This window comes from Lithobates pipiens, unplaced genomic scaffold (genome assembly GCF_037356315.1).
Source record: "Lithobates pipiens isolate NorthernLeopardFrog02 unplaced genomic scaffold, aLitPip1_a1.2 Scaffold_8, whole genome shotgun sequence".
NCBI lineage: Eukaryota > Metazoa > Chordata > Amphibia > Anura > Ranidae > Lithobates > Lithobates pipiens.
Genome location: NW_027507903.1, coordinates 377,008,236 through 377,033,696, shown reverse-complemented (window position 1 = coordinate 377,033,696; position 25,461 = coordinate 377,008,236). Strand labels below are relative to the sequence as shown.

At 41.9% G+C, this 25,461-nt stretch overlaps 1 protein-coding gene across 2 annotated transcripts in view; it reads left to right on the top strand.

Annotated features, from left to right (window-relative positions):
- Positions 1 to 25,461, top strand: part of SLC23A1 (solute carrier family 23 member 1) — a 1,056,923-nt gene that overhangs the window by 43,160 nt on the left and 988,302 nt on the right. For both annotated transcript variants that reach the window (XM_077473737.1, XM_077473738.1), the window contains exon 2: positions 12,856 to 12,902. In XM_077473737.1, coding sequence (XP_077329863.1) covers positions 12,870 to 12,902 — 33 coding nt within the window. In that variant the 5' untranslated portion in view covers positions 12,856 to 12,869. The remainder of the gene's footprint in view (positions 1 to 12,855; positions 12,903 to 25,461) is intronic.

Here is a 25,461-nt window from a genome sequence, read left to right as displayed (position 1 = left end):
AACTGACCCTTCTACCGCAGATTTGGTGGTGGACAATCCCAACTCATTGTCAGGGCTGGGCTCAGCCCTTCCTTCTCTGAGCTGGCCACTCAGCTGGCGGCTAATTGCCAGCTCCTATCTCTCCACAGTTACTAAGCTGTTGATGATATCCTGCTCCTCAGTCCTGCCTACTTAAGCCGTCCAGTCCAGAGGATCTCTGCCTTCACCTTGGTCAACATCACAAAAACAATCTCCTGCAATCCTGTTGAAGACTTGCTTTGCTGACATCCCTTCTGGCTCCAGATCCTGCTTGCTGTTCCACTACATTGATTCCTGACTTCTGGCTTGGCTGACCATCCATTCCCGTTACTGAACTTTGGCTATGTTTTGATTACGTTTGTTCTTTTTACTTTTATTATTAAACAAGTGTGATTTATCTGTACTTGGTTTCTGACACTCACCTCCTGGCACATCTAGCTGGACCATTCCAGTTAAGGTGGGATGTTCCTCTTCCAGGGTTTTATTCAGATGTAAATTGTATGGTTTCCTGTGCACACTAGCCTGTTTTCAGGTCATAAACTCTTTAACTCCTTTGGTGGACCAAAGATTCTTTGGTGGGGGAGTGTGTAGCACTGAGGGAGAACACGCCTGTCAGTCCCTGTCACTCCCCCACCCTTTCTTCTTCCTTTGTCCCTATTGGCAGGGAGAGAGAGACAATCAAGCAGCAGCAGAGGACCATGGACTTGACGTCTCATCACAATACAGCCCCACTGATTTCCACAGGGGGTGGAACTACCAAGCCCAGCCTGCTTTGCAAGAAGGGGGGTAACTAAAGACTGAAGCTTGTTGGTCTGAGGAGAGATCACCATGAGGCAGAGAGATGAGCAGAGGTGTGAGGAAAGACTACAGGCACCCACTGAAGAACCATCCAAAGATGGTTCCAGAGACCATCCAGAGACGGTTGAAGATGGATGTACCTTCTGTACCACATATTATCTCTAATTTTATGTGGAATATCTCTGAAATGATGTGAGATCTAAAGTTAAAACCACTTGATCTTACTGGATCTAATGAATATCTATTAGCCTGAATGATTTTTGGTCAGAAAATTGCATGTGGGGGGCCAACCCGTCCTTATGTACCACCTAATATCTCTATTATTATGTGAAATATCGCCAAAATGATGTGAGATCTAACTTTAAAATCACTTGATCTTACTGGACCTAAGGAATATCTATAAGCCTGAATGGTTTTTGGATAGAAAATTTGATAAGGGGGGCCAACCTGTCCTTATGTACCATCTAATATCTCTCTTTATGTGATATCTAACACTAAAACCACTTGATCTTACCGGATCTAACAAATATCTGTTAGCCTGAATGATTTTAGGTCAGAAAATTGCATGTGGGTGGCTAACCCATCCTTATGTACCACCTAATATTTCTTTTTTGATGTGTAATATCTCTAAAATTATGTGAAATCTAATGTTAAAAAACCACTTGATCTTACCAGATCTACTGAATATATATTAGCCTGAATGTTTTTTGGCCAGAAAATTTGATAAGGTGGGGCCAACCCGTCCTTTTGTACCACCTAATATCTCTATTTTTATGTGGAATATCTCTGAAATTATGTGAGATCTAATGTTATAACCACTTGTTCTTACTGGACCTAATAAATATCTATTAGCCTGAATGATTTTTGGCCAGAAAATTTGATAAGGGGGGGGCAGCCCCCCCTCATTAATCACTTAATAAGTCTCTAATTATGTGAGATCTAAAACCACTTGATCTAACAAATAGCTTCCAAAACAGCTATTTGGTAAATTTTTTGATAAGAGGGGCTGATGACGGGTTAGCCCCCCCTCCCCCCCAGCAAATAACTGTTAATATTGCTTCTTCTGTGTGAGATCTAACGCAAACAACGGTTGATATAACTGAGGGGGGGGGGGCTAACCCACCCAATGTAATTTTCACTGGCAAGCTCTGCACTTGAAGCACAAGTTCTATTTGTCACTTTTACAACTTGTAGCAAATTTGCGTGACAAGTCTCCAGCAAATGCAAACTGCATTGGTGAGTCTATTCTCTACAGCAAGAGCTGTGCAAATCTACAGCATGAAAATTCAGCCACAGTGACCCCTGTGGTGGGATGACTATTGCAAAAGATAACTGAACCAGAACTTGCAGAATGTTTGCAAAGAAAGTTGATCTGGAGTCATGCAATGCGGACTTGCTGCAACTGTGCAACAAACTTGTGAAGCCTGGCAAGTCTAGCAATAGCATAGCAAGTCATTTTAGTCAAATTTGTAGCACAATTTCTTGCCATCTGGGTAACCTACATGGCTGGGGATTGCCAACAATGCAATTATGAGGCTGGTGACGTCACTACTATTAAGGCTTTGGCAGTGCCTGCATCTGTTGGTATCCCTAACAACCATTGACAGCGGTAAGCTGTCTTGTATAATAGAGGAAGTAATACAACTATTATATATGACATTTGGCTCCTGCGGGATGGGTAATTGTTCATGTATTCAAACTTGTGTTCAGACGGAACCTTTAAATAGAAATAAACCTGTGTTTTGTAAAACTGCAAGCAGGCAGCTTTTTATTGCAGACAGAAGATCTATATAAAAGTACATCCACTGTATATAAAAGCATATACTACAATCATAGAAGCTTACCTTCCTGCTCGCTGTTTTCTAGAGAATGTACAGGAAGCTCAGCATGCATTCCAGGCACACTTTGGCTGTGCCGAAATGACTGACCTCTTTGCGCATTTGTGGGATGACATTATCCCCCACCGGCCAATCAAGAGGTTGAAAAATTGGCACTCAAACTAAGATAACAGCAGCTGGCAAGGGATGTAAATGGCTCATCACTGTGTAGCGCTACCCCATAACGGGTGAATGCGGTCGTCTTCCACCCTGCACAACCAGGCACACAAATTTACACTCACTTAGAGACAAAGGGCAAGTCCTTGCAGCTTTGTTTTTTATTTTTTATTTATAAGAATTGAACTTGGATGGGGAAGAGTGCATATGGCATGCCCATTTGATTGATGAAACTCTGTAGGGACTTGAACTATATATATTCCAGCTTATACATTCTCTCCTCTTCTACCTCCTGCACACACTTGCTTGCAGACTATCACTCCCAGGACCAGCTAGCACAGGTTTCAGACTCGGCACAATCTCAGCTGAGTCTGGACGAATGCCCTTTTCAAGCAGGGACTGCGGGCCCATATGATGTAGCTAAAAGGAAAGTCTTTAGTGCTAGCTTTCCTATCTGTGGCTACTGCTCCCAGCATCACCTCTCCAGGTACTGCCAGACCTCCTGGCTGCAGCTGCCCCTTTCCACTGCCGGTGTCACCACAGTCTTCCTAACTGGCTCTGCACCCATCACAGGCTGCTCCATCCCAGTCCTCTAAGGTGTGCCTCCCAGTCCTCCTCACTGTGTTTCACTCACCAGCCCGCTTGGCTTTCCTGTTCTTCCTGGAGACTTGCCTAGCAGTGTTCTCCCGCTGTCCTCTCCTTGCTCCTGTGCCTCCTGGCCAGGACATCTCTGTGTGTCTTGAAGAGGGTCCTGTTTCCACCCGAGCCAGGCCTAAGCTCACCCCCCCACCCCAGACTGGGGAGCTTCCTCAAAGGCCTCAACAGCCTAGCACTCCATCTCCAGCTTCCACCCGAACTCTACACTCCCAGCTTGGCTGACCCAGAGTATTTGAGGTTAGGGATTGGTCAGGGCATTCAGAATGCTCCAGGCAGCTTCAACTTACTTCCCCTCCCATTCTTCTAGAAGGCTCTAGTACAGTGATGGCGAACCTTGGCACCCCAGATGTTTTGGAACTACATTTCCCATGATGCTCCACTACACTGCATAGTGCATGAGCATCATGGGAAATGTAGTTCCAAAACATCTGGGGTGCCAAGGTTCGCCATCACTGCTCTAGTACATTCTAGAAGTGGGTGGGGGGGTTGTCAGTGATGCTGCCTGTGAGTCATCCAGCTCTCCCGGAAAAAACACAGACAGGCTTGGCTGCCAATCAATCCTGAACAAATTTACCTACACTAAACAAAAAAATCTGTTTGCACTTCTAGCACACTAGAGGGTGCTACAACTGGAAGGTGTTGGTGAGTGGGTTTAATTTCACTTTAGGCTCATATCTACTTAGCGGGAATACCAACACATACATATTGCCTCTGTCAGGCTCCAGGTGCAGAGTGTTGCAGAGCTAAGGGAAACTCTGGGCATTAGTATTGAAGTGTCACACGACAGAGGTCTAAAGAAATCCTGGGAGAACTGCTCTACACCTAAACTCTTAAGGTGAGGAAAAGATTAACATGAAGGAGAAATGGAGGGACATTTTTTGCTATAGGATGCAGGGAGGGAGGGGACAATTTTGCTTAGGGAGAAAATAGGTAGGGAGTTTTTTATTTTTTCCTGGGGATGCAGGAGGGTGGGGGTTGATAGTGGAGAGTGGAGTGTTGTATCTCAGCAGTGCAGACAGACTGATATCAGGTCATCATCTTTATGAATTATACAAACTTCTGGCTCCAACTCCTCTTACTATCTCTGAAAGCTCTTAAAGCACACATAGTTACATAGTTAGTCAGGTTGAAAAAAGTCCATCCAGTTCAACTACAAAAAAAAAAAAAATCATACAATCCCATATACCCAATTCAGTTGACCCAGAGGAAGGCGCAAAAGCCTAGCAGAGCATGATCCAATTTGCTAAAGCAGGGGAAATTCCCTCTTGATCCCCCGAGAGGCAATCGGATTTTCCCCGGATCAACTTTATCTATTAATGTTAGTACCCAGTTATATTATGTACATTTAGGAAATAATCCAGGCCTTTCTTAAAGCAATCTACTGAGCTGGCCAGAAACACCTCTGCAGGGAGTCTATTCCACATTTTCACAGCTCTTACTGTTAAGAAACCTTTCCGTATTTGGAGATGAAATCTCTTTCCCTCTAGACATAAAGAGTGCCCCCTTGTCCTCTTTGTTCACTGTAAAGTGAATAACTCAACACCAAGTTCACTATATGGACCCCTTATATATTTGTACATGTTGATCATATCCCCTCTTAATCTCCTCTACTCAAGAGTGAATAAATTCAGTTCCTCTAATCTTTCCTCATAGCTGAGCGCCTCCATGCCTCTTATCAGTTTGGTTGCCCTTCTCTGCACCTTCTCCAATTCCCTAATATCCCTTTTGGGAACTGGTGCCCAAAACTGAACTGCATATTCCAGATGAGGTCTTACTAATGATTTGAACAGGGGCGAAATGATATTCCCCTCTCCTAATACAAGAAAGGACTATAATGACTTTGCTTGCTTTGGAAACCACAGCTTGGCATTGCATGCTGTTATTGAGCTTATGATCTACCAAAAACCCCAGATCCTTCTCTACTATGGATCCCCCCAATTGTACTCCCCCTAGTATGTATGATGCATGCATATTCTTAGCCCCCAAGTGCATAACTTTACATTTATCAACATTAAACCTTATCTGCCACATAGTTGCCCAATTAGACAGTGCATTGAGGTTGGCTTGTAAATTGGAGACATCCTGTAAGGATGTTATTCCACTGCATAGCTTGGTGTCATCTACAAAGACGGAAATTTTACTTTTGATCCCGAACCCAATATAATTTATAAAGATATTAAAAAGTAAGGGTCCCAGCACTGAACCTTGGGGTACACCACTGATAACCTTAGACCATTCAGAGTAAGAATCATTAACCACTACTCTCTGAATTCTGTCTTTTAGCCAGTTTTCTATCCATTTACAAACTGATATTTCCAAACCTGTAGACTTTACCTTACACATGTGCCGAACCGTATTGACCGCTTTTGCAAAATCCAAGTATACCACTTCCACCGCCACCCCTCTGTCCAAGGTTTTACTTACCTCCTCATAAAAAGAAATCAGGTTTGTGTGACAACTTCTGTCTTTCATGATTCCATGCTGTCTGTTGCTTAAAATATTTTTTTCCTGCAAGAACTTGTCTATGTTGCCTTTTATTAATCTCTCCAGTATCTTCCCAGCTATAGAAGTTAAACTAACAGGTCTATAGTTACTTAGTAAAGACTTTGTTCCCTTTTTAAATATAGGCACCACATTGGCCCTGTGCCAATCCAATGGTACTATTCCTGTCATTAACGAGTCCCTAAAAATTAAATACAATGGCTTTGAAATTACAGAGCTCAATTTTTTTAGGATCCGTGGGTGGATGCCAACAGGTGCAGGTGGTGCTTTATCTACCTTCATTCTGTCCAAATATTTCTGGACCATATCACTTCTGAGCCATTGTGGATTTGAGGCTGTGTCACTACCACCCCCATTATGGACATGAGCTCCCCCATGCTCCTTTGTATAAACAGAGCTGAAGAAAGTATTTAATAAATTATCCTTCTCTTTGTCCCCAGTCACCCACTCTAGATTATTTTGTAAAGGGCCTACATGCTCAGACTTGAACTTTTTACTATTAATATATTTGAAGAATTTTTTGGGGTTTGTCCTTATATCTTTTTCTACTGTCTTTCGTTTTGATTTTTTTTGCATCCTTGATTTCCTTTTTACATATTTTGTTATATTCTTTGTAACATTTAAATGATACTAGTTTTCCTTCATTTTTATATTTTTTAAAAGCTCTTTTCTTATAGTTTATAGCTTTTTTTTGGCCATGAGCCACATACAGTAGGTGACCATGATATTGTGTCAATCTTGCTGCTTTTATCGGCGAGATTGACACCAGGGAGCCAACACCGAGCCGGCTCGCACCGGGAAAGGAAAATTTTTTATTTTCCTTTCCCAATGAGCGACAAGCATTGCTGACATTGAAGCCACGTTCACACTGGTGTGGGGATCCAATTTGGATTCCCGCCAATACCAGGCACTGTATTTGGTCTAAATCTTAAGGGAGAACTCCATACCAAATTTTAAATAAAAATCCGGCATGGGTTCCCCCTCCAGAGGCATACCAGGTCCTTAGGTCTGGTATGGATTTTAAGGGGAACTCCCCTACGCCAAAGAAATGGCATGTGGGTCCCCCCAAAATCAATACCAGACCCCTATCTGAACATGCAGCCCGGCCAGTCAGAAAAGGGGGTGGGGACGAGCGAGCCCACCCCCTGAGCCATACCAGGCTGCATGCCCACAACATGGGGGTTGGGTGCTTTGGGGAAGGGGGCACCCTGCGGCCCCCCACCCCAAAGCACCTTGTCCCCATGTTGATAAGGACAAGGGCCTCTTCCCGACAACCCCGGCCGTTGGTAGTTGGGGTCTGCAGGTGGGGGGCTTATCAGAATCCGGGAGCCCCCCGATAATAAGGGAGATATCCCGGCCCACTACCTTATGTGAATGAGTATGGGGTACATCGTACCCCTACCCATTCACTTGGGGGAAAAAGTGTCAATAAAAAAAACACACAACACAGGTTTTCAAAGTAATTTATAAGGCAGCTCCAGGGGTCTTCTTCCGACTTTGGGGGTCTTCTCGCCGGGCTCCTCCACTATCTTCTGCTCTTTTGCTAGTGGAGGAGCCCGGCTCTTCTTCTGACTCCTTTGCGCTCTCTGGTTCTTCTCCCGCTCTCCGGCATCTTCTCCTGCTTTATGGCATCTTCTCCCGCTCTCTGGTTCTTCTTCTGGGCTCCTCCACTATATTCTTCCAGCTCTTTTACTAGCGGAGGAGCCCTGTCTCCTCCATCCTTCTTCTCTCTTCTCATGATGTTGACACGATGCTCTCTCCCTCTGAAATGCCGTGTGCGAGATGCATGGCGATTTATATAGGCATAAGGGGCGGGGTCACCGGATGATGTCACATGATGACCCCGTCCCTTATGATGTCACAGCCCCAGCATGCCCCATTACCTGATGTCATAAGGGGGTGGGGCCACCGTGTGACATCACCCGTGACCATGCCCCATGCCTATATAAGTGATCACGCAGCGCTCACACGGCATTTCAGCAGGAGAGAGCGTTGTGTCAACATCGGAAAAAGAAAGAAGAGAGAAGAGGGAAGAAGGATAGAGGAGACTGGGCTCCTCCACTAGTAAAAGAGCTCGAAGAAGATAGCGGAAGAGCCCGGAAGAAGAACCTGAGAGCGAGAGAAGACGCCGGAGAAGACGCTGGAGAGAGTGAAGAAGAACCGAAAAGCGCGAAGGAGTTGGAAGAAGATCCCAAGACGGCGTCAACGACGAAGGAGAAAGCCGGGCTCCTCTCCTAGTAAAAGAGCGGCAAAAGAGCAGAAGATAGTGAAGGAGCCTGGCAAGAAGGCCCCCGAAGACCATCCTCAGACTAGTGTGCAGTCCGCTGCAGCTGCCAGAGTGGCAAAACCTGTCTCCTTGTCCACAGCTATTCCTGCCATAGCACTAGCATCAGGCATGGAAGAGTCAATGGAGTTATTTGAACACAGCGACAGACACAGACTCCTTGTCGATACACAGCTATTACTTGATTCAGATGTTGGTTCTGAGTCTGGGGTTGAGGAAGGCAGGAACATGAGCCTACAGAGAGGGGAGCACGCTGGTACACAAATTGGCAGTTATGTTACCCCAGCTGCAGCGTATTGCCAAGTTGTCTCCAGTGGTAATGAGGATGGAGGAGATGATGATGATGATGATGATGATGATGAGATCACTGACTTGACTTGGGTTCTGGATAGAGCAGAGGAGGAAAGTGAGGGCGAGGCACAATCCCAACGAGGCAGCTATTAAAAAAGTTAACAAAAATGTGAGGGGTGTACTCACTTTTATGAAATACTGTATATTTATATACACTAGATTGTCTATATATAGTTTAGTGTATGTACACTGCTTGCACTGACTGTATATATAGTCTACACTGAATGCACTGTATTTATAGTCTACACTGAATGCAGAGTGTGTGTGTGTATATATATATATACTGTATATATATATATATATATATATATATATATATATACTGTATATATATATATATATATATATATATATATATATATATATATACTGTATATATATATATATATATATATATATATATATATATATATATATATATATATATATATATATATATATACTGTATATATATATATATATATATATATATATATATATATATATATATATAAATACACTGCCTGCACGCCATAAACTAACCTCCCTAATCTAGCTCAACTTCTCTCTACCTCCGTCCACTCCCACAGACTACATACGACAGCTATGTAAGCAGCCTTATATCGTGTGGGGCGTGGACTTAGCCTCCTATGCCATGATTGACCAAAGGCAAGGCAGGTCAGGTGCATGCTTTGGCCAATCATCAGACGTCAATACACTGTGATCTCACAGTGCATTATGGGGCATTCCGCAAAGCTCAAATTTGCCACAAATGCACATAATGTTTGCTATTCTACAAACGGGCGAACACCCGATGTTTGAGTGGAACTTACGTTCACCTCGAACCGTGGGCCCACCCCTAATCCTCTTCAATCCAGCAAGTTATAACATTGCCTTTTTTTTTAGCTTTCCTTGACTTTTTTTTAGGGTGTATTCTCTTTTCTTCTTGTGCAGCGCACCGTGGCGAGGTACGTCATAACCTGTGCCGCCTGGCTCCTGGGAGATGTGTGTCATCAATCCCAGGAGTCAACAAAAGGGCTGGCCCTTCCTCTGTCTCAGCCATTGTGATGCGCCTTGGGTTTTATGTACATGGGACATCGGGAGGTGCATACTGAATAACCAACAGCACTTTATCCCAGAAGACTATACTAGTGAGCTTCACGTGCTCACAATTATGATGGGAGCACCTAGCTAAGGTATTATGAAGGTTTATAAAAAAAAAATACTATCATACTACAGCGACTTTGCATATAGTTAGCTTTTTAAAAACGTAGCAGTTCTCTTTAAAAAACGCCACTTTAATTTTGCATAGCAGCAGAACAGGGGTTAAAAGATTGCATAGAAATTCCTCCCTGCCCTTTACCACCTTGTTCTCTAAGCCCATCATGTGACACGTTAGCCCTTGTACACACAGTCGGACATTCTGACAACAAAATCCTTCTGATTTTTTCCGACGGATTTTGTGCGAAACTGGTGTTGCATACGGCGGGACTACGTTCAGGCTAGTAGCCAATAGCTTTGGTCTTGTAATTTGATATGAGCATGCGTGGCACTTTGTCCGATCAGAATTCTCTACAAACGATCGGACAAAGTCCGATCGGATCATGTTGTCGGAAAATTTTATATCCAGCTCTCAAACTTTGTTGGTCGGACATTCCGATGGAGCCCACACACAGTCAAATTATCCGACAACACAGTCCGATTTGACATTTTCCATTGGAATTTACGACCCTGTGTACAAGAGCTTAGAGGTGAGGTGCGGTGCTGGGGGTGGGGCCATGCGCTGAAGCTTGTCAGCTTTTTAACCACATATCTACCAAGGTATGTTTATAAATGGCACGGTATAGAAGTGGTAAATCAAGCTCATGGCTGCTGCTGCTGCAGCTATGACCTTGGTACTGACCTTAACAGCTGGCAAGGGGCCTTTTTGATAAAGGTGATCCATATGGCTCTAGAGATCACTTTTTAAGGGGCTCTCAAAGTGTTTCCATAAAGAGGACAGATCACCTGCCCCCTTATGATAATAATAAAGTAGAAAAAGAAGAATAACATAAAATAAATATTTTTTAAAGCTCCCCCATCACCCCCGCAACGCAGGGCATGTACAGTATGTAAATGTCTATTGAGCCACACATGTGAGATATTGTTGCGAACATGTGATAGCAATAATTCTAGGGCCAAAATTCACAATTAAGGCCGCGTACACACGGGCGGATTGTCTGCCCAACTAAGTTCGTCAGACAATCCGACAGACAGTCCGTTCAAAATTTGAATGAACGGACTTGACCACACACGATGAGCAGACAGTCCGCTGAAAGCGTGCGTGATGACGTGTAGAGCACGTACGAAGGGACTAGAAAAATGACGTCCTATACACTGCAATGCAACCTTCGGCCGTGTAAATCCTTTCTGAGCATGCGCCATACTTAGTCCGTCCAACTTGCCTACACACGAGCGGACTGTCCGCTGAAACCAAGTTTGAACGGACAAAATTACGGAAATTCCGTAAGACTTTGTTCGTCAGACAGTCCGCTGAAAAAGTCCGCTGAAGCCCACACACGAGCGGATTGTCCGCTGAAACACGGTTCAGCGGACTAAGTTGGACAGACAATCCGCCCGTGTGTACGCGGCCTAACTCTAAATTTACAACATGTAAAGGCTTTTAAAGTGTCACTTATGAAGAATTTTGGGTACCATAGTTTGTGATTTTAAGGACATGCACAATTTTAAGGTTTGACATGTTTGGTATCGATTTGCTATCTATGTAATCAACGCTACCCAATATTAAAATTTTCCAAAAATTGGGTATACTATTGTGTTTACACTTAAAAGTAATTTTAACCGCTTGCCAACTGGCTCACGCCGATATACATTGGCAGAATGCCACACCTGCGCAAACTGACGTACCTGTACATCAGTATGCAAAAGCAGGATAGCGGGAGTGTGCCCACGTGTCCCGCAGAACTCAGTGTCCGTCTGTGGCCCGCGATCACTGCATGGAGAGGCAGATTAGGGAACTGCCTATGTAAACAAGGCATTTCCCTGTTCTGCCTAGTAATATGACAGAGATCTATTGATCTCTGTCATGTCAGTGGTAGCCCATACACCCTACACTTAGAATATGCTGAGAGAACACACTTAACTCCTTGATCATCCCCTAGTGTTTGACCCCTTCTCTGCCAGTGACATTTATACAGTTATCAGTGGCTATTTTTAGCTCTGATCGTTGTATAAATGTTAATGGTCCAAAAATAGTGTAAAAAGTGTCCAGATCACCTCAATTACTAGTAAAAAAAAAATTATAATAAAAATGCCATAAATCTATCCCCTACTTTGTAGACGCTATAACTTTTGTGCAAACTAATCAATAAACACTTATTGCGATTTTTTTTTTTTTTTACCAAACATATGTTGAAGAATACATATCGGCCTAAACTGAGGAAGAAGTTAGTTTTTTTATATTTTTTGGGGGGGATATTTATTATAGCAGAAAGTAAAAAAAATAAAAATATTTTCCAAAAGTGTCTTTTTTTGTTTATAGCGCAAAAAAATAAAAGCTGCAGAGGTGATCAAATACCACCAAAAGAAAGCTCTATTTGTGAGAAAAAAAGTATGCAAATGTTATTTGGGTTCAGCGTCACACAACCACGCATTTGTCAGTTAAAGCAACGCAGTGCCAAATTGTAAAAAGTGCTCAGGTTAGGAAAAAATCTTCCAGGGCTGAAGTGTTTTTGCTGAAAATATGCATTTGATAAATAGTAGCACAAATATCATGCATTCAAATTTTCAACTACTTCCATTTTATTTTCCAAGGGCTCTGCTTTCAGAGAGTATATATAACTTTTTTTTGGAGGGGTATGTTAATTTCTAGCAAAAAATGCAGATTTTAACACGTGTGGAAACATTTTAAAATTGCAAGTGATTAATGTTTGCCTGTGAAGACATCATCGGTGTGCAAAGCAATGTGTGGAGGAGTGATGGATTGGAGGATACGATTAGTGCACTTTTTTTTGATTCTACAGACAATCAAAGATTATTCAAATAAGACATGTTTCATATGTGTTTTCCATGTGTATTACAGATAAATTGCTATATAGTAATAAAGGACTGTGTTTTGACCACAGGATAACTTCAAGCACTTTACACATTAGCCCATGGCTTGTTTTTTTAAACATATACATAGTGAACATAGTTAAAGGATTATCTATACATGACAAAGGGAATTATTAACTAACTTCTAATAAAATGCTGTATTTCTGCTTTTCTTGACAGTTTCACAACTTGAAATGAGCATGGCTGCTAAAGATACAACTTCCAAAGTAAGACTATCATGTTCTATTTAATCAATATTTAACATTAAATTCTACATAATGTGAGCGTAAAAGCTTCCTGTATAAACCAAATAACTAGGTTAACTTTTTATTTGTGCTAATATGTTTCTGGTGGTGGAAGATTTTTTTCTATTTTGATGTTTCTTTATGATACATTGAATATATGTTGAAAGAAAAGCTATACATGAATAGTATTGCTCAATCATTTTAATCTTTGAATTGTAGAAAATATAATTTTGATCTCTACATTGGTTTTACATTTTACCAAATGTGCTTTTAATGTCTTCTCAAATATGGTTTCTAAATTAAAAGTTTTTAATTATTTGATTTGAAGCAAAACAATCATCAACTTAATCAAACTGTAAACTGTAGTATATTTATACAATGCTGTATACATAGCTTTGAATTTGATTTATGCATAGGGATTAGGAAAATTTTTCAAAGGATTGTTATAGAAAAAATGGTTTTTCATTTCTTTGTTTATTGAAATGCCCCAAGTATTATAAGATCTAATATTGATGCACAGCACCACAGATTATTAACAATGATATTACTTAATTCTACAGTATTATATATTAATAATATTTTATTTATTTCAAGTAAGATCAAATAAAAGTTTTGTATAAAAAAATCACAGTGTTTTGGGAGCAAGAAAACATCCTCTTCATTGGGGTTACAGATAAACAATAACATATTAACAAAAAGGAATGTATGAATTGATATAATATATAATTTCACGTTGGACATATATAGAATGTAATCAATAAACTAGGAGATAACCAATGCATAAAAGAACTATTATGTTTCATGGTATGATTTAAAAAGGTAGAAAACCTGGGTATTGGGGTTTAAAAAAATGACTGAAAATAAAAACAGTAATATTAAGTATTCATATTATCAGTAAAATAGACTATATGATCATTTTATCTATATTATTAAAATAAATCTGATAACGAAATAATAATACAATTCAAATACCGTGTAGATGAGGCTAAACCTAGTTAAATAATGTAAACAATTTTTTTTATTTTTAGAATTGATGGGTTAAAAATCATTCTTGGTAGAACATTGTACTACCAATGCACATATACTAAAGCAGGGGTAGGCAACCTTTGAGAGATGGATATCTACCAGGACAATATTGAAGAGAACAAAGATCACTGGGGTACAGCGCCCCCGCCGGTGCTCCTGGCCTCTCCTCCGTGTCCATTGCCCCCATGGGAAGCCGCTCTGTCTGTTGTGTTCATTGACAGAGACAGAGGGACTCGGCCCTGACCCCCCGCTCTGTCGTCACTGGCTTTGATTGACAGCACTGGGAGCCAATGGCTCCCAATGCCCCAGCAAAACCAGCAAGACTCAGAAGCGAGGGGAGACGCAATCTGCTGACGTGCACAGCACTGGATCAAAAGGGGTGTCAGGTAAGTAAATGGGGGCTGAGGGGGCGATGCTGAGACCTAAAAATGTTTTCACCCTAATGCAAGGAATGCATTAAGGTAAAAAAAATGTTAGTTTTTAAAACCCCTTTAAGTTTTAAAGATAAACCAACCTTCTGGAATCCACCCAAAAAAATTTACACAAATGGTACTAAACTCCCCAAAGACTTGCAGCTATTTCCATCCAATATCCTCTACTGTGCTTGAGGGGCTGTGGATACATTGGCTCACTGCAACAAATATGGTGGAGCTGTAAAAAACGTTCATCTTTTTTTGGTGGGTAGTCTTCCGATTTTATATCTACGAGTACAACCATCTGTTATAAACGTGATCCAGAACTTGCACTCCTGTGTGTGTGGGGGAACTGCAAATCACTGCATCCTTCTCACCCATATAATAATAGTGGCTAATTTGTGAGACTTTGGAAACAATACTTTGTCCCCACTTCAGACTCTGTGGTTCAAATCATCAATACACAGCCCTATTTAAGTTCTTATTTGTAAACCCCCATTGTAAGGGACGGCTGATCGATCAGTTCTCTGTCTTATTGCCATCCTTACCTTTTCTTCTTTTTTTTTTCTATTTTTTTTTTGCCACCTCAGCTTAATTGTTAAAGAGACCTAGGTCACGTTGTCTCTCCTCATGTCTCTGCACAATTTCACATCATCGTGGCTTTATATTTATTTTATTTCAAAGAAATATTTTTATTCTTGCTTTTATTCCGTACTCTTTTTCGTGAGGGGGATATTATATATATCATATTTTTTTTTCCTCTTCATCTTCTAATTTCCAAAGTAATCGCTTTTTCCATTTAAAATGTTTACACTTCATCCCCCCTTACCTCCAACCTCCCCCCTCCCGATACCCCCCCACCTCCGTGCGGCCTTTCTCAATCCTAGTTCTCAAGCTCTTTTTGCTTTTACCAACTCTTACTAGGACCTCAGGGCTTCCACATAACTCCAAGTTTTTTTAAATTCCCTCCAACACTTCCATTTTTCCCTAGTCCCCTCATTCCTCTCCTCTAAATTATACTTTAAACATTCTGCCTTATACGTTTCTTCCACCGCATCCACCCACTCCCAAGGTAGTGGGCTATCTACAGATCTCCATTTTTTAGGTATACGTTTTTTGGCTGCGTTTAAGAGCAATGGGACTAACAAGTTTTTATATTGTGCCATCTCTCCTTTCACTACATGTAACAAAATGGCCCAGGGGTCATTCGCTATTTCCTGTTTAGTGATTATCCTTATATATCCCAGGATCTTTTCCCAGTAATCCTTTATAATGACAGGTGAGTTATAGTCCCTAATGTATTAAAGCCTCTCCAGCAGTCAGATGAGTTGGCAGTTTGGTATTTGCTAGTCTTGTCTGGGGTAATATACCACCTAGTTAGGCATTTGTAGTTCATATCCGCGGTTCGGCTATCTACTGCAAAGCTGTGGGTTCATTTCAACACTTTTGTGTTCCTAATTCCCTTTCCCATTTCTTAATGAATGGCAGGGTCTCCAGTTCATCCATCTTCAGGCTGTACATTTTTGATATCATATTCTTTGTATTCTCCATTATGCAAAGCCTTTCTAATGGTACCAAATCGTCGCTACCTCTGATGGGCTTTTTATAAAATGCCACAACTGAAGATACCGCCACTCCGTGCTTCTCCTAAAATTACTTTTCTGTTTAATTTCCTCCAGTGACAATATTTTACCTTCTTTCGTGATGTCCTTCAGTTGCACCTGCTCTCCCATCCATCTCCCACCTATTGACCTTTTCCCTGGTATAAAGTAATTACTTTCATATAGTGAGATTAATGGTGAGTTATATTTCCCGATTAACTTCTTATAAATCCTATCCCATATATTCAAAGTGTTTAGTGTTAAAATGTGTGTTTTCTCATCCAGTGCCCTAACTTTTGGGGATCCCAAATTATACTGTTTAACCTTACCTTACTCAGTGTTTTCTCAACTTTTACCAACCTTTTCTCACTTTTTTCCTTCACCCACTCTGGAATTCTTGATAGGACCACCGCGTCATAATATTTTTTGAGGGATTGCCAACCCCCCCGTGACTTTTATCCTGTGTTAGAATTTGGTAGGAGACCCTATGTTTTCTATTCTTGCAAATAAAGTTCATCGCCAGCGCTTTTAATTTCCTGAGGTAGTATTGTGGAAGGGGAACTGGGAGCATTTGAAACTTGTAGGTAATCTTGAGAAATATGGTCATTTTTAGTGTGTTCACTTGCCCTATCCATGAAAGAGGCCTATTAAGTAACTCTTTGCTTACGCTTTCATCCAGCAGGGGGATGTAATTTACCTTATATATCTTTTTCAAGGAGTTCGCAAACTTCACTCCTAGATATTTTAATTCTTTCCTCCATGGAAACCTGAATTCCTGCTGCATTTTTTTTACTTAATTTTTATCTAAATTTATATTTAATATCTTTGATTTCATTAAATTTATCTTGAAGTTCGAAATTTGCCCGTATTTGGCCAGGATCTTTAGTAGTTTAGGCATTGTGCTCCTGGGATGGCTGATAAAAAATAAAACATCGTCTGCAAACGCAGTGAGTTTGTGATCCTCCTCTCCTATCTTTATTCCCCTTATTTCTGGGTCTTTTCTTGTCATAGAGAGTAGTGGCTCCAATGCCAGCACAAAAAGGAGGGGGGACAGGGGACAACCCTGTCTCGTCCCATTTTTAAGCTCAAAGGGTGCAGAAACCACGCTGTTTATCTTTACCCTTGCAGTTGGCTGGTGGTACAATGTTCTAATTCGCTGGAACATTTTCGGACCAATCCCCATTGTTTCCAAGGTCCGAAACATGAATCCCCAGTCTACCCTGTCTAACGCTTTTTCTGCGTCAATCGACAGGAATAGACCTGGGGACCCACCATCCTTTATCGCTTGTAAGATAAGCAGAGCTCTCACCCCATTGTCTCGTCCCTCCCTTCCTGTAACAAACCCAACCTGGTTCGGATGTACCAATGTGTTCAACAAGCCCTTTAATCTCCCTGCCATTACTTTAGCGAATAACTTTGTATCTGTATTTAACAGGGATATTGGCCTGTAAATTGAGCACAGTGTACCTTCCTTTCCTTCTTTCCAAATTACCTCAATTGTTGCTTCTGATGCGTCCCTACTGAGTTCATATTCTTCTTCTAGGCCATTCATATATACACATAACTTAGGGATGAGAACCTCTTTAAACTTTTTATAGTACAATGTTGTAAAGCCATCTGGGCCCAGGTTTTTGCCCGGGTGTGAGTCCCTCAACGCTCCAATTAATTCCTCCTCTGTGATGGGGCCTTCCAGAATCTCCTTTTCGCTTTCAGTGATTTTTGGCAAAGCTGCATTATTCAAAAACATTTTTATTCTATCTCTTTTCCCTCCGTAAAGACCATCTTTATGTTCTACTGCATACAACGCCTTATAGTAGTCCCTAAAAGTTTCTACTATTTCATTTGTTTTAAATACTAGCTCTCCGTTTTTTGTTTGTATTTTTTCTATATAATTTATTGCTCTCTTCTTCTGGAGTATTCTAGCGAGGTGTTTACTGGGTTTATTGCCCCACAGGTATCTCTCCTTGGTGATTCTATTAAAGGTTTTTTTTGTTTCTTGCTCCAGGAGCTCTTTCAACTCGTCCCTTTTAGTAACTATTATTTGATATTTCTCTCTCTTGTAGTCCTGCCCGGATTTTTGTTCTTGTTCCGCTTTATAAATTTCCTCCACTAGTTTATTCATTTTCTTTGATCTTTCTCTTTATCTTTCCCCCCTAATATAGACTTTATGCTCTTCCCATAGTGTTGATCCTGCAATCCCTTCTGTATCGTTAATTGATAAGTACTGTTCGAGTTCTTCAGCTATTCTACTATCTACCTCTTCCCGGAGCAACTCTTCATTTAATCGCCAATTCCCTCTGTGTCTTTGCGACCCCTGCACTACTAATTTCATACTTACTGGAGCATTATCTGACAAGGTGGTTACCTCTATTTTTGTTCCCTTAACATTTTCCCAAGATATTATGCTCCACTAGTATGTAATCGATCCTCCAGTGTGTCTCGTGCACGGGAGAGTAAAACGTGTAGTCTAAGGCCGCGTACACACGGGCGGATTGTCTGTCCAACTTAGTCCGCTGAACCGTGTTTCAGCGGACAATCCGCTCGTGTTTGGGCTTCAGCGGACTTTTTCAGCGGACAGTCTGACGAACAAAGTTTTACGGAATTTCCGTAATTTTGTCCGTCCAAACTTGGTTTTGTCCGTCCAAACTTGGTTTCAGCGGACAGTCCGCTCGTGTGTAGGCAAGTTGGACGGACTAAGTATGACGCATGCCCAGAAAGGATTTACAGGACGGACAGGGCGGAAGCGCTCGGTCTTGTAAAACTAGTGTTCGTATTGAAGCTAGCATATTCATCATGCTGCTAATTTAGTGGTTTTTTAATATAGCCCGTTCTTTTCTTCTTCGTAATGCAAGAAAAGTGAAGTAGCTTTGCTGCTTATATTCACACAGAGTTATACCAAATGTTTTTATTCATCCTCATCCTATGATTAATCTTCCAATTATAGAAAAATATATTAAAAAATAATTAAAAAAAACCCCAAAAAACATCCAAAAAAAAGAATATATATATATATATATATATATATATATATATATATATATATATATTTTTTTTTTTTTTTTTAAATTATAGAATTTATCTATTACTATATATTTTTGGAACTACTATTGTCAGTTAATTTATTTATTTATTTTTGTGGGGGGGGGGGGGGGGGGGGTTGAAACAAGATGGACTTGCATTTTTTTTGGCCAAGCAGGACTGTGTAAGTATAGATAGATAGATAGATAGATAGATAGATACCCAAACCAGCATTTTAGCTTACACATGATTGCATGTTCAAAATCAGCAGAGCTTCCCCTCATTTCAAATGTTAAGCCTCAAATTTACAGCGACTGCACTTCCAAGTGCACTTGCAGTGCTTTAAAAATTGCACTTGAAGTTAGCATATTTACATGAAAAAAAATAAAAACATACAATATTTTTTGAAATAATAAATATTTATTTTTCTTCAGAACAAAACTAAATCAAGAGGGAGACAACACTGGAGACAATTTTGACGTTTGTGAAGCCTTTTGTCCCCCAGGCACACATCAAGTGAGTGGCCACCAAAATTCAGAACCTGTGTAACATGTAAATAGGGAGCACAACATGGTCCTAGAATCCCAAAGACCAGGAACAGCAGCAGATGAGATCTATGTCCCCAGACTGTGGTACTACAACAGCCTGCGTCTTCTTTCAGAGCAGACTGAAGCCAGGCAGTCACTTCCGACTCTTCCGTCTAGCCTTCCCTCCACGCTTCGCTGGAGGCTGTGCCTCTGGTGGTGGACTTGTGGTAGGAGGAGGAGGAGGAGGAGGAGGAGCAGTAGGGTCTGCGTTATACAGCTTGGTGGTCGGTGTTAGCTCACCCTTCAGACCCCGTTGAATGGCATAAAAAAAAATGGCTTCGCACAAGTTGCGCTGTGCTTTTTCCATTTCTAGTAACTTACTAGCCAAATAAGTACCATAGGCCTCCTCAGGATTGGGGGGTTTGCTCAGCACTTGGGTGGCTTGTCGTATAAGTGCCAAGGACTCCTCCTCTGTACGTGTCATCCTCCTGGGCCTTTTGCTGGCTAGGCGGAGGGGAGGGACCTGGCTTTCTGTCCGGCTCCTGCTGGGCCCAGCTAGCTCCTGTGTGTGGCTGGTCCCGGCCTCCTCCTCCATACCACTGGTCCCGGCCTCCTCCTGGGTGAGCTCATCCTGTGTAAAAAACAAAGAAATCAATAAATAAAATATGTCTATATTTTGAAATCATCAATCACTAACAATTTTACAGTTCTCACTTGCAAATACATTTGTCTTGAAATACAAAAGGCTATCATTTTGACACCATCATTTTTCCATCAGTTCACCAAGATTTGAGCCACATTTGTGGAAACTACTGTATCCTATCTAATTTAATTTGTGATGAAATCCTAGATTTGGAAGCAATTCAAACATTGAACTTTACATCATTAATATTTGAGCAATCCTAACTTTAGAAACTAAAATATACCTGGCTCCAGCTGGGCGCATCAACTTCGTCCAGCAAGGAAGGGTCTGGATCTTCCAGGGATGGCTCACCTAAGGCGGAGGGAAGGGTGGAGGGAAGGGTAGACGGAAGAGTAGAAAGTGACTGCCTGGCTTCTGACGTGTCATCCAGAAAACGCAGCCTGTCATAATACCACAGCCTAGGTACATAGACCTGACCTGCTGCTGATCCTGATGTTTGGGACTCTAGGATCTTTTTGCGCTCCCGCCTATACACGCTACGCAGGTTCTGAATTTTGGAGTTCACAAAGTCAGTGTCTGCCTGGGGGAGTCGGGTTTTCACAAACGCCAAAACTGTCTCCAGTGTCTTCCTCCGGCCAGGACGGCTGGAATATTGTGGGTGTTTGGAATCCCAAAGGCTCCTGTGTGATTCGATTAGATCAATAAATGTGGAGAGGAAGGCCTCCTCCTTAAAGGGGTCTGGGTTATACTTTTGCATTTTATGTTTATGTTGATTTCTGAAAAACAAACAAAAAAATAAATAAATAAATAAATACAAAAAAAAAAAAAAATGTCAGACCAAATGCACACTATTTATATTGTGACAATGTAGGCGAGACACACACTACCCCCACACGCTACCCCCACACACACACACACCACACACACACACACACACACTACCCCCCACACACACACACACACACACACTACCCCCCCACACACACACTACCCCCACACGCTACCCCCCCACACACACACACTACCCCCCCACACCCACACTACCCCCCCATACACACACACACTACCCCCACACACTACCCCCCCCCCCCCCCACACACACACACACACACACACACACACACACTACCCCCCCCCCATACACCCACCCCCACACTACCACACATAACACCAACCCCACTCAACCACCAACCCACATAAAAATCAATTAACCATCAATAAGGTTAAATTTTCAAATACACATTCCTAACGCAGGCTTACAAATTAAAAATAAAATAAAACGATAACTATCTTACCGTCGCGTGTAGCACTCGCTGCTTCCGTTCGGACAAGCGTACGGCCTCGCGGTAACGCTTTATATACAGCGCATGCGTTCAAGCTCCGCCTGCGTCGCCCGCCCCTGACGTTCCACGTGACCGTATTTCCCCAGCCCCTTTTACCTCGTTCCGCTGTGGGAGATTGATAGGTGAAAATGGCGGACGGATCTTCAGTGAGCAGCGCGGAGGAAAGCCCTGAACCCCATGCTTCCGGAGCAAGGAGGAGATATAAGGCCACAAACATGGCCTTTGAAGAGATGGTGGAGATGGTGGCTATATTGAGAAGGGAGGACTATGATGGGGATAATGGGCCGTACCCCAAACCCAATATCCGCAAAAGCGGCATCATGGACATGGTCGTCACAAACTTTGCATAGCAAATTTGGGGTACGAAGAGGCAAGGACCAGCTCCGGAAACGATGGTCCGACATCAAGTCCAGGGAGCCGGACCAATATCATCGCATCAAAAAAGGCCCTGAAAAAAAGTGAGTAAACTCCGCGTTTATCGTGACTGTCGGACATAATCGTTCGTATTAGGTATTATATGTAAATCTGGCGGATTTTATCGTAATCGTTCGTGTAGGTATTGTATGTAAATCTGAATGAATTTGTATATGGTGTAAATTTATCTGGTGTTGGATTAGATTTTAATTAGTTATTCATTTTTTTGTATTGTTCATGATAAACTGAATTGTCACACTCAATTTGGGATATACATTTTTAATAAAGTTTCATAAATTGATTCAGTGCAATGTAGTCTCAATAAAAAAATGAGATAGATAGATAGATAAAATGCTGGTTCAACATCTGGACTGGGAATCATTTAGTGTAGTTTGGGACATCATAGAACATTTTTTGACATAATCACACACAGGTACTCCAGGGGATGATTCAAGTGTGTCCGTCTGTGAAACTTGGACAAAAGATATAAAGTATCACAGTTTGGTTAAAGGCTAGGTTCACATTGCTGCAATGTACGAGATTGAATGTGATTTGCACCGCACTGCAGTGCAAATCACATGTGATCTCTGTGTGATGCGATTTCAGCCATACATATAGTATGGCTGAATTCGCATCGCATCCGGCCCAAACTTGTACATGGCCCTTTTTTTAGTCCACAGCCGAATCGGATCACATGGGTGTTCACACCATGTGGTCCGATTCCTGTCCGAGTTTAAAGATTGCACTGTGATATGAGAACTAATTTGGAGGTGTCAATAAAACTTTACACTGATACTCCCAGCAGGTCACATAGGGCAGTGCGAACTGCCTCCGGGAGGCATGCGATGCGTGAAACCACAGTAGATTTGCAGCGTTCGCACATCGCAGCAGTCTGAACACAGCCTAACTAAAAAAATGTCATTTTAATGATGTATTATACTAGGAGCTTGTAATAACCAGCTAATAATTGTACACCACTTCAAACCAATGTTTCAGATTCCAAGTTCTGAACTCAAATATCACTATGCTTAAAAGTATACCTTTTTTTGTTTGTTTTTTATTCATTCTCATAGGGGAACAAAGACTCAGACAAGAGGTGGAGCAGCCCAGGACCCCCCGACCTCGCCAGCCTGATTGGGCAATTAGCCCCAGCCCCGTGTCGGTGATGGAGCTTCCCAGCCCCGTGTCCATGAGGGAGCAGCCAAGCCCCGTGTCAGAGATGGAGCAGCCCAGCCCCGTGTCCGAGCTGGATGAGCCCAGCCCAGGGCTAGATGTGGAGGAGGAAGAGGTGGTGGAGATACACACCCCACAAAGTGAGTGTCTGACAACCCAGCTTAAGGTAAACAATTAATGGCTGTATATTTTAACCAATTTTTTATCTACACATGTTTTTAGGTGATGATCTGGTTGTGGAAGGACAACAAGCCAAGGAAACATTTTGCACAGACAGTGCCCAGAGGCTGATTGGGCAGATCATGGCCTGGAATGGCAAGATCGATGAAATGCAGAGACAACTGGACACTATGAGGCAGGAAATGAAGAACATGATCGATGTTTTAGGGAGAATCTAAGCCCCTTTTCCCTAAAACGGAAGATCGTGTTCTTCATTTCCTTGCCAAAAAGTTTTTAATCTTTTTATAACATTGTTTTTAGAGGCCAAATTTTGAAGATGCACACGGTGTGTCAACATGTGCTATGTGCCATCAAAGGATCGCAATGGACGCATTTGGTGTTTGCAAACCCTTCCTTGTTCTAGTATGTGAGAGGAAGGGATTGCACCCACCAAACACGTCCATTGATCACTCATGATGGTACATAGCACATGTTGACATTGCCAATTTTGGGTGTGCATCTTCAAAATTTGGCTTTACCCCTTGTTTTATGTAAATAGTTAAAAATACGATTTTATGTATTTGTTTTATAATTTTATTTTCTATATATATATATAATATATATATATATAGATATATCTATATATTTATATGTTTCCAAAAAAAAAAATTACCAAAAAAAACAAAAAGAAAAATATCTAAAAAAGAGGCACTGGTTGGAATGTACACTATTAAAAATTACAAAAAAAAAGAAGTGTGTGTGTGTGTGTGTCTTCTTCTTTCAATACTCAATACCAGTTTGGGAAGTCATTTTGTGTTTTCTGTCACAAAGGGCCTTATTTACTATTGGCAAAAACCACTTTGTAATACAAATGCACTAGGACAAGAATATGCAATTAGTGGAAATCCAGCTGTTGCAGAACTACAAGTCCCATGAAGCATAGCAAGACTGACAGCCACAAGCATGAGACCCAGAGGCATGATTGACTTGTAGTTTTGCACCAGCTGGAGGTTGGCCAATTGCATATCCCTGAATTAGGAGAATGTAGGAGACAAGCAAACAAGAACCAAACTTAAATATTTGAACAGACAATACATATTTCAAGAAAAATACATTTTTATTGCTCAGCTGGCATTGGAATAGCCCCCCTACCATTAAAATAGCTGACATAGCGGTCACGCACCTCACGTGCTGTTTGGGGGGCTAAGCCAGGAAGGGCATGATCCAGCCCTGTCAGTTCTGGAAATATTAGTCCGGCCTCAGGCCCAATAGGCTGCAGGTACTGGTTCCCTGAAAGTTTTCGGAGAAAATTGTGCAGAATGCAGCAGCACAGAATCACATAGTTCAGTTTATATTCTGCTAGGTTGATCGCTGTCAGTAATAGACGGAACCGGCTGGCCATAATGCCAAAGGCACTCTCCACAACCCTTCTTGCTCTGGCCAGCCGGTAATTAAAAACCCTCCTATCCGGGGTGAGGGTCCTTTGGGGGAAGGGTTTCATAAGATGGTCACTCAGACCGAATGCTTCATCAGCTAGAAACACAAACGGTAGACCCTCCACATTCTCGGCATCTGGTGGCAAGTCCAGGCCACCAGTGAGGAGACGGTGGCAGAACTCGGTCTGCCTAAAGACTCCTCCGTCAGACATCCGGCCGTTCTTCCCCACATCCACATAAAGAAAGTCACACTGTGCCGACACCACCGCCATTAGCACCACACTATGGAACCCCTTATAATTCCAATAGTAGGACCCCGAATGGGGTGGGGGCACAATCCTCACATGTTTCCCGTCGATCGCCCCTCCGCAGTTGGGAAAGTCCCAACGGGCAGCGAATTGGGAAGCCACAGTCTGCCATTCCTGTGGCGTGGAAGGAAGCTGGGGAGTCAAACACAGGAAAAAAAAAATTAGTCATTAAATAAAAACAATTCATAACAAATAAAACTCAAAAACATTTTGGAACAACAGTTAAACAGAAATATTGCAAATTTTTTTTCTGCAAAAAAACAAAAAAAATAGGCGGCCCAATTCACAGATTAATCAGCCCTCTGATGGACCAGGGGACATAAGTTAGGTGGGTGAGTGGGGTGGGGGGACTAATTAATGAGTATCCAATACCTGCAACCAATTTGAGTGGGGTGGGGGGACTAATTAATAGACATGTGCATTTGTTTTCGTCCGAATGCATTTTCGTCCGAATTTCAGCTATTTTCGTTTTCGTTTTGA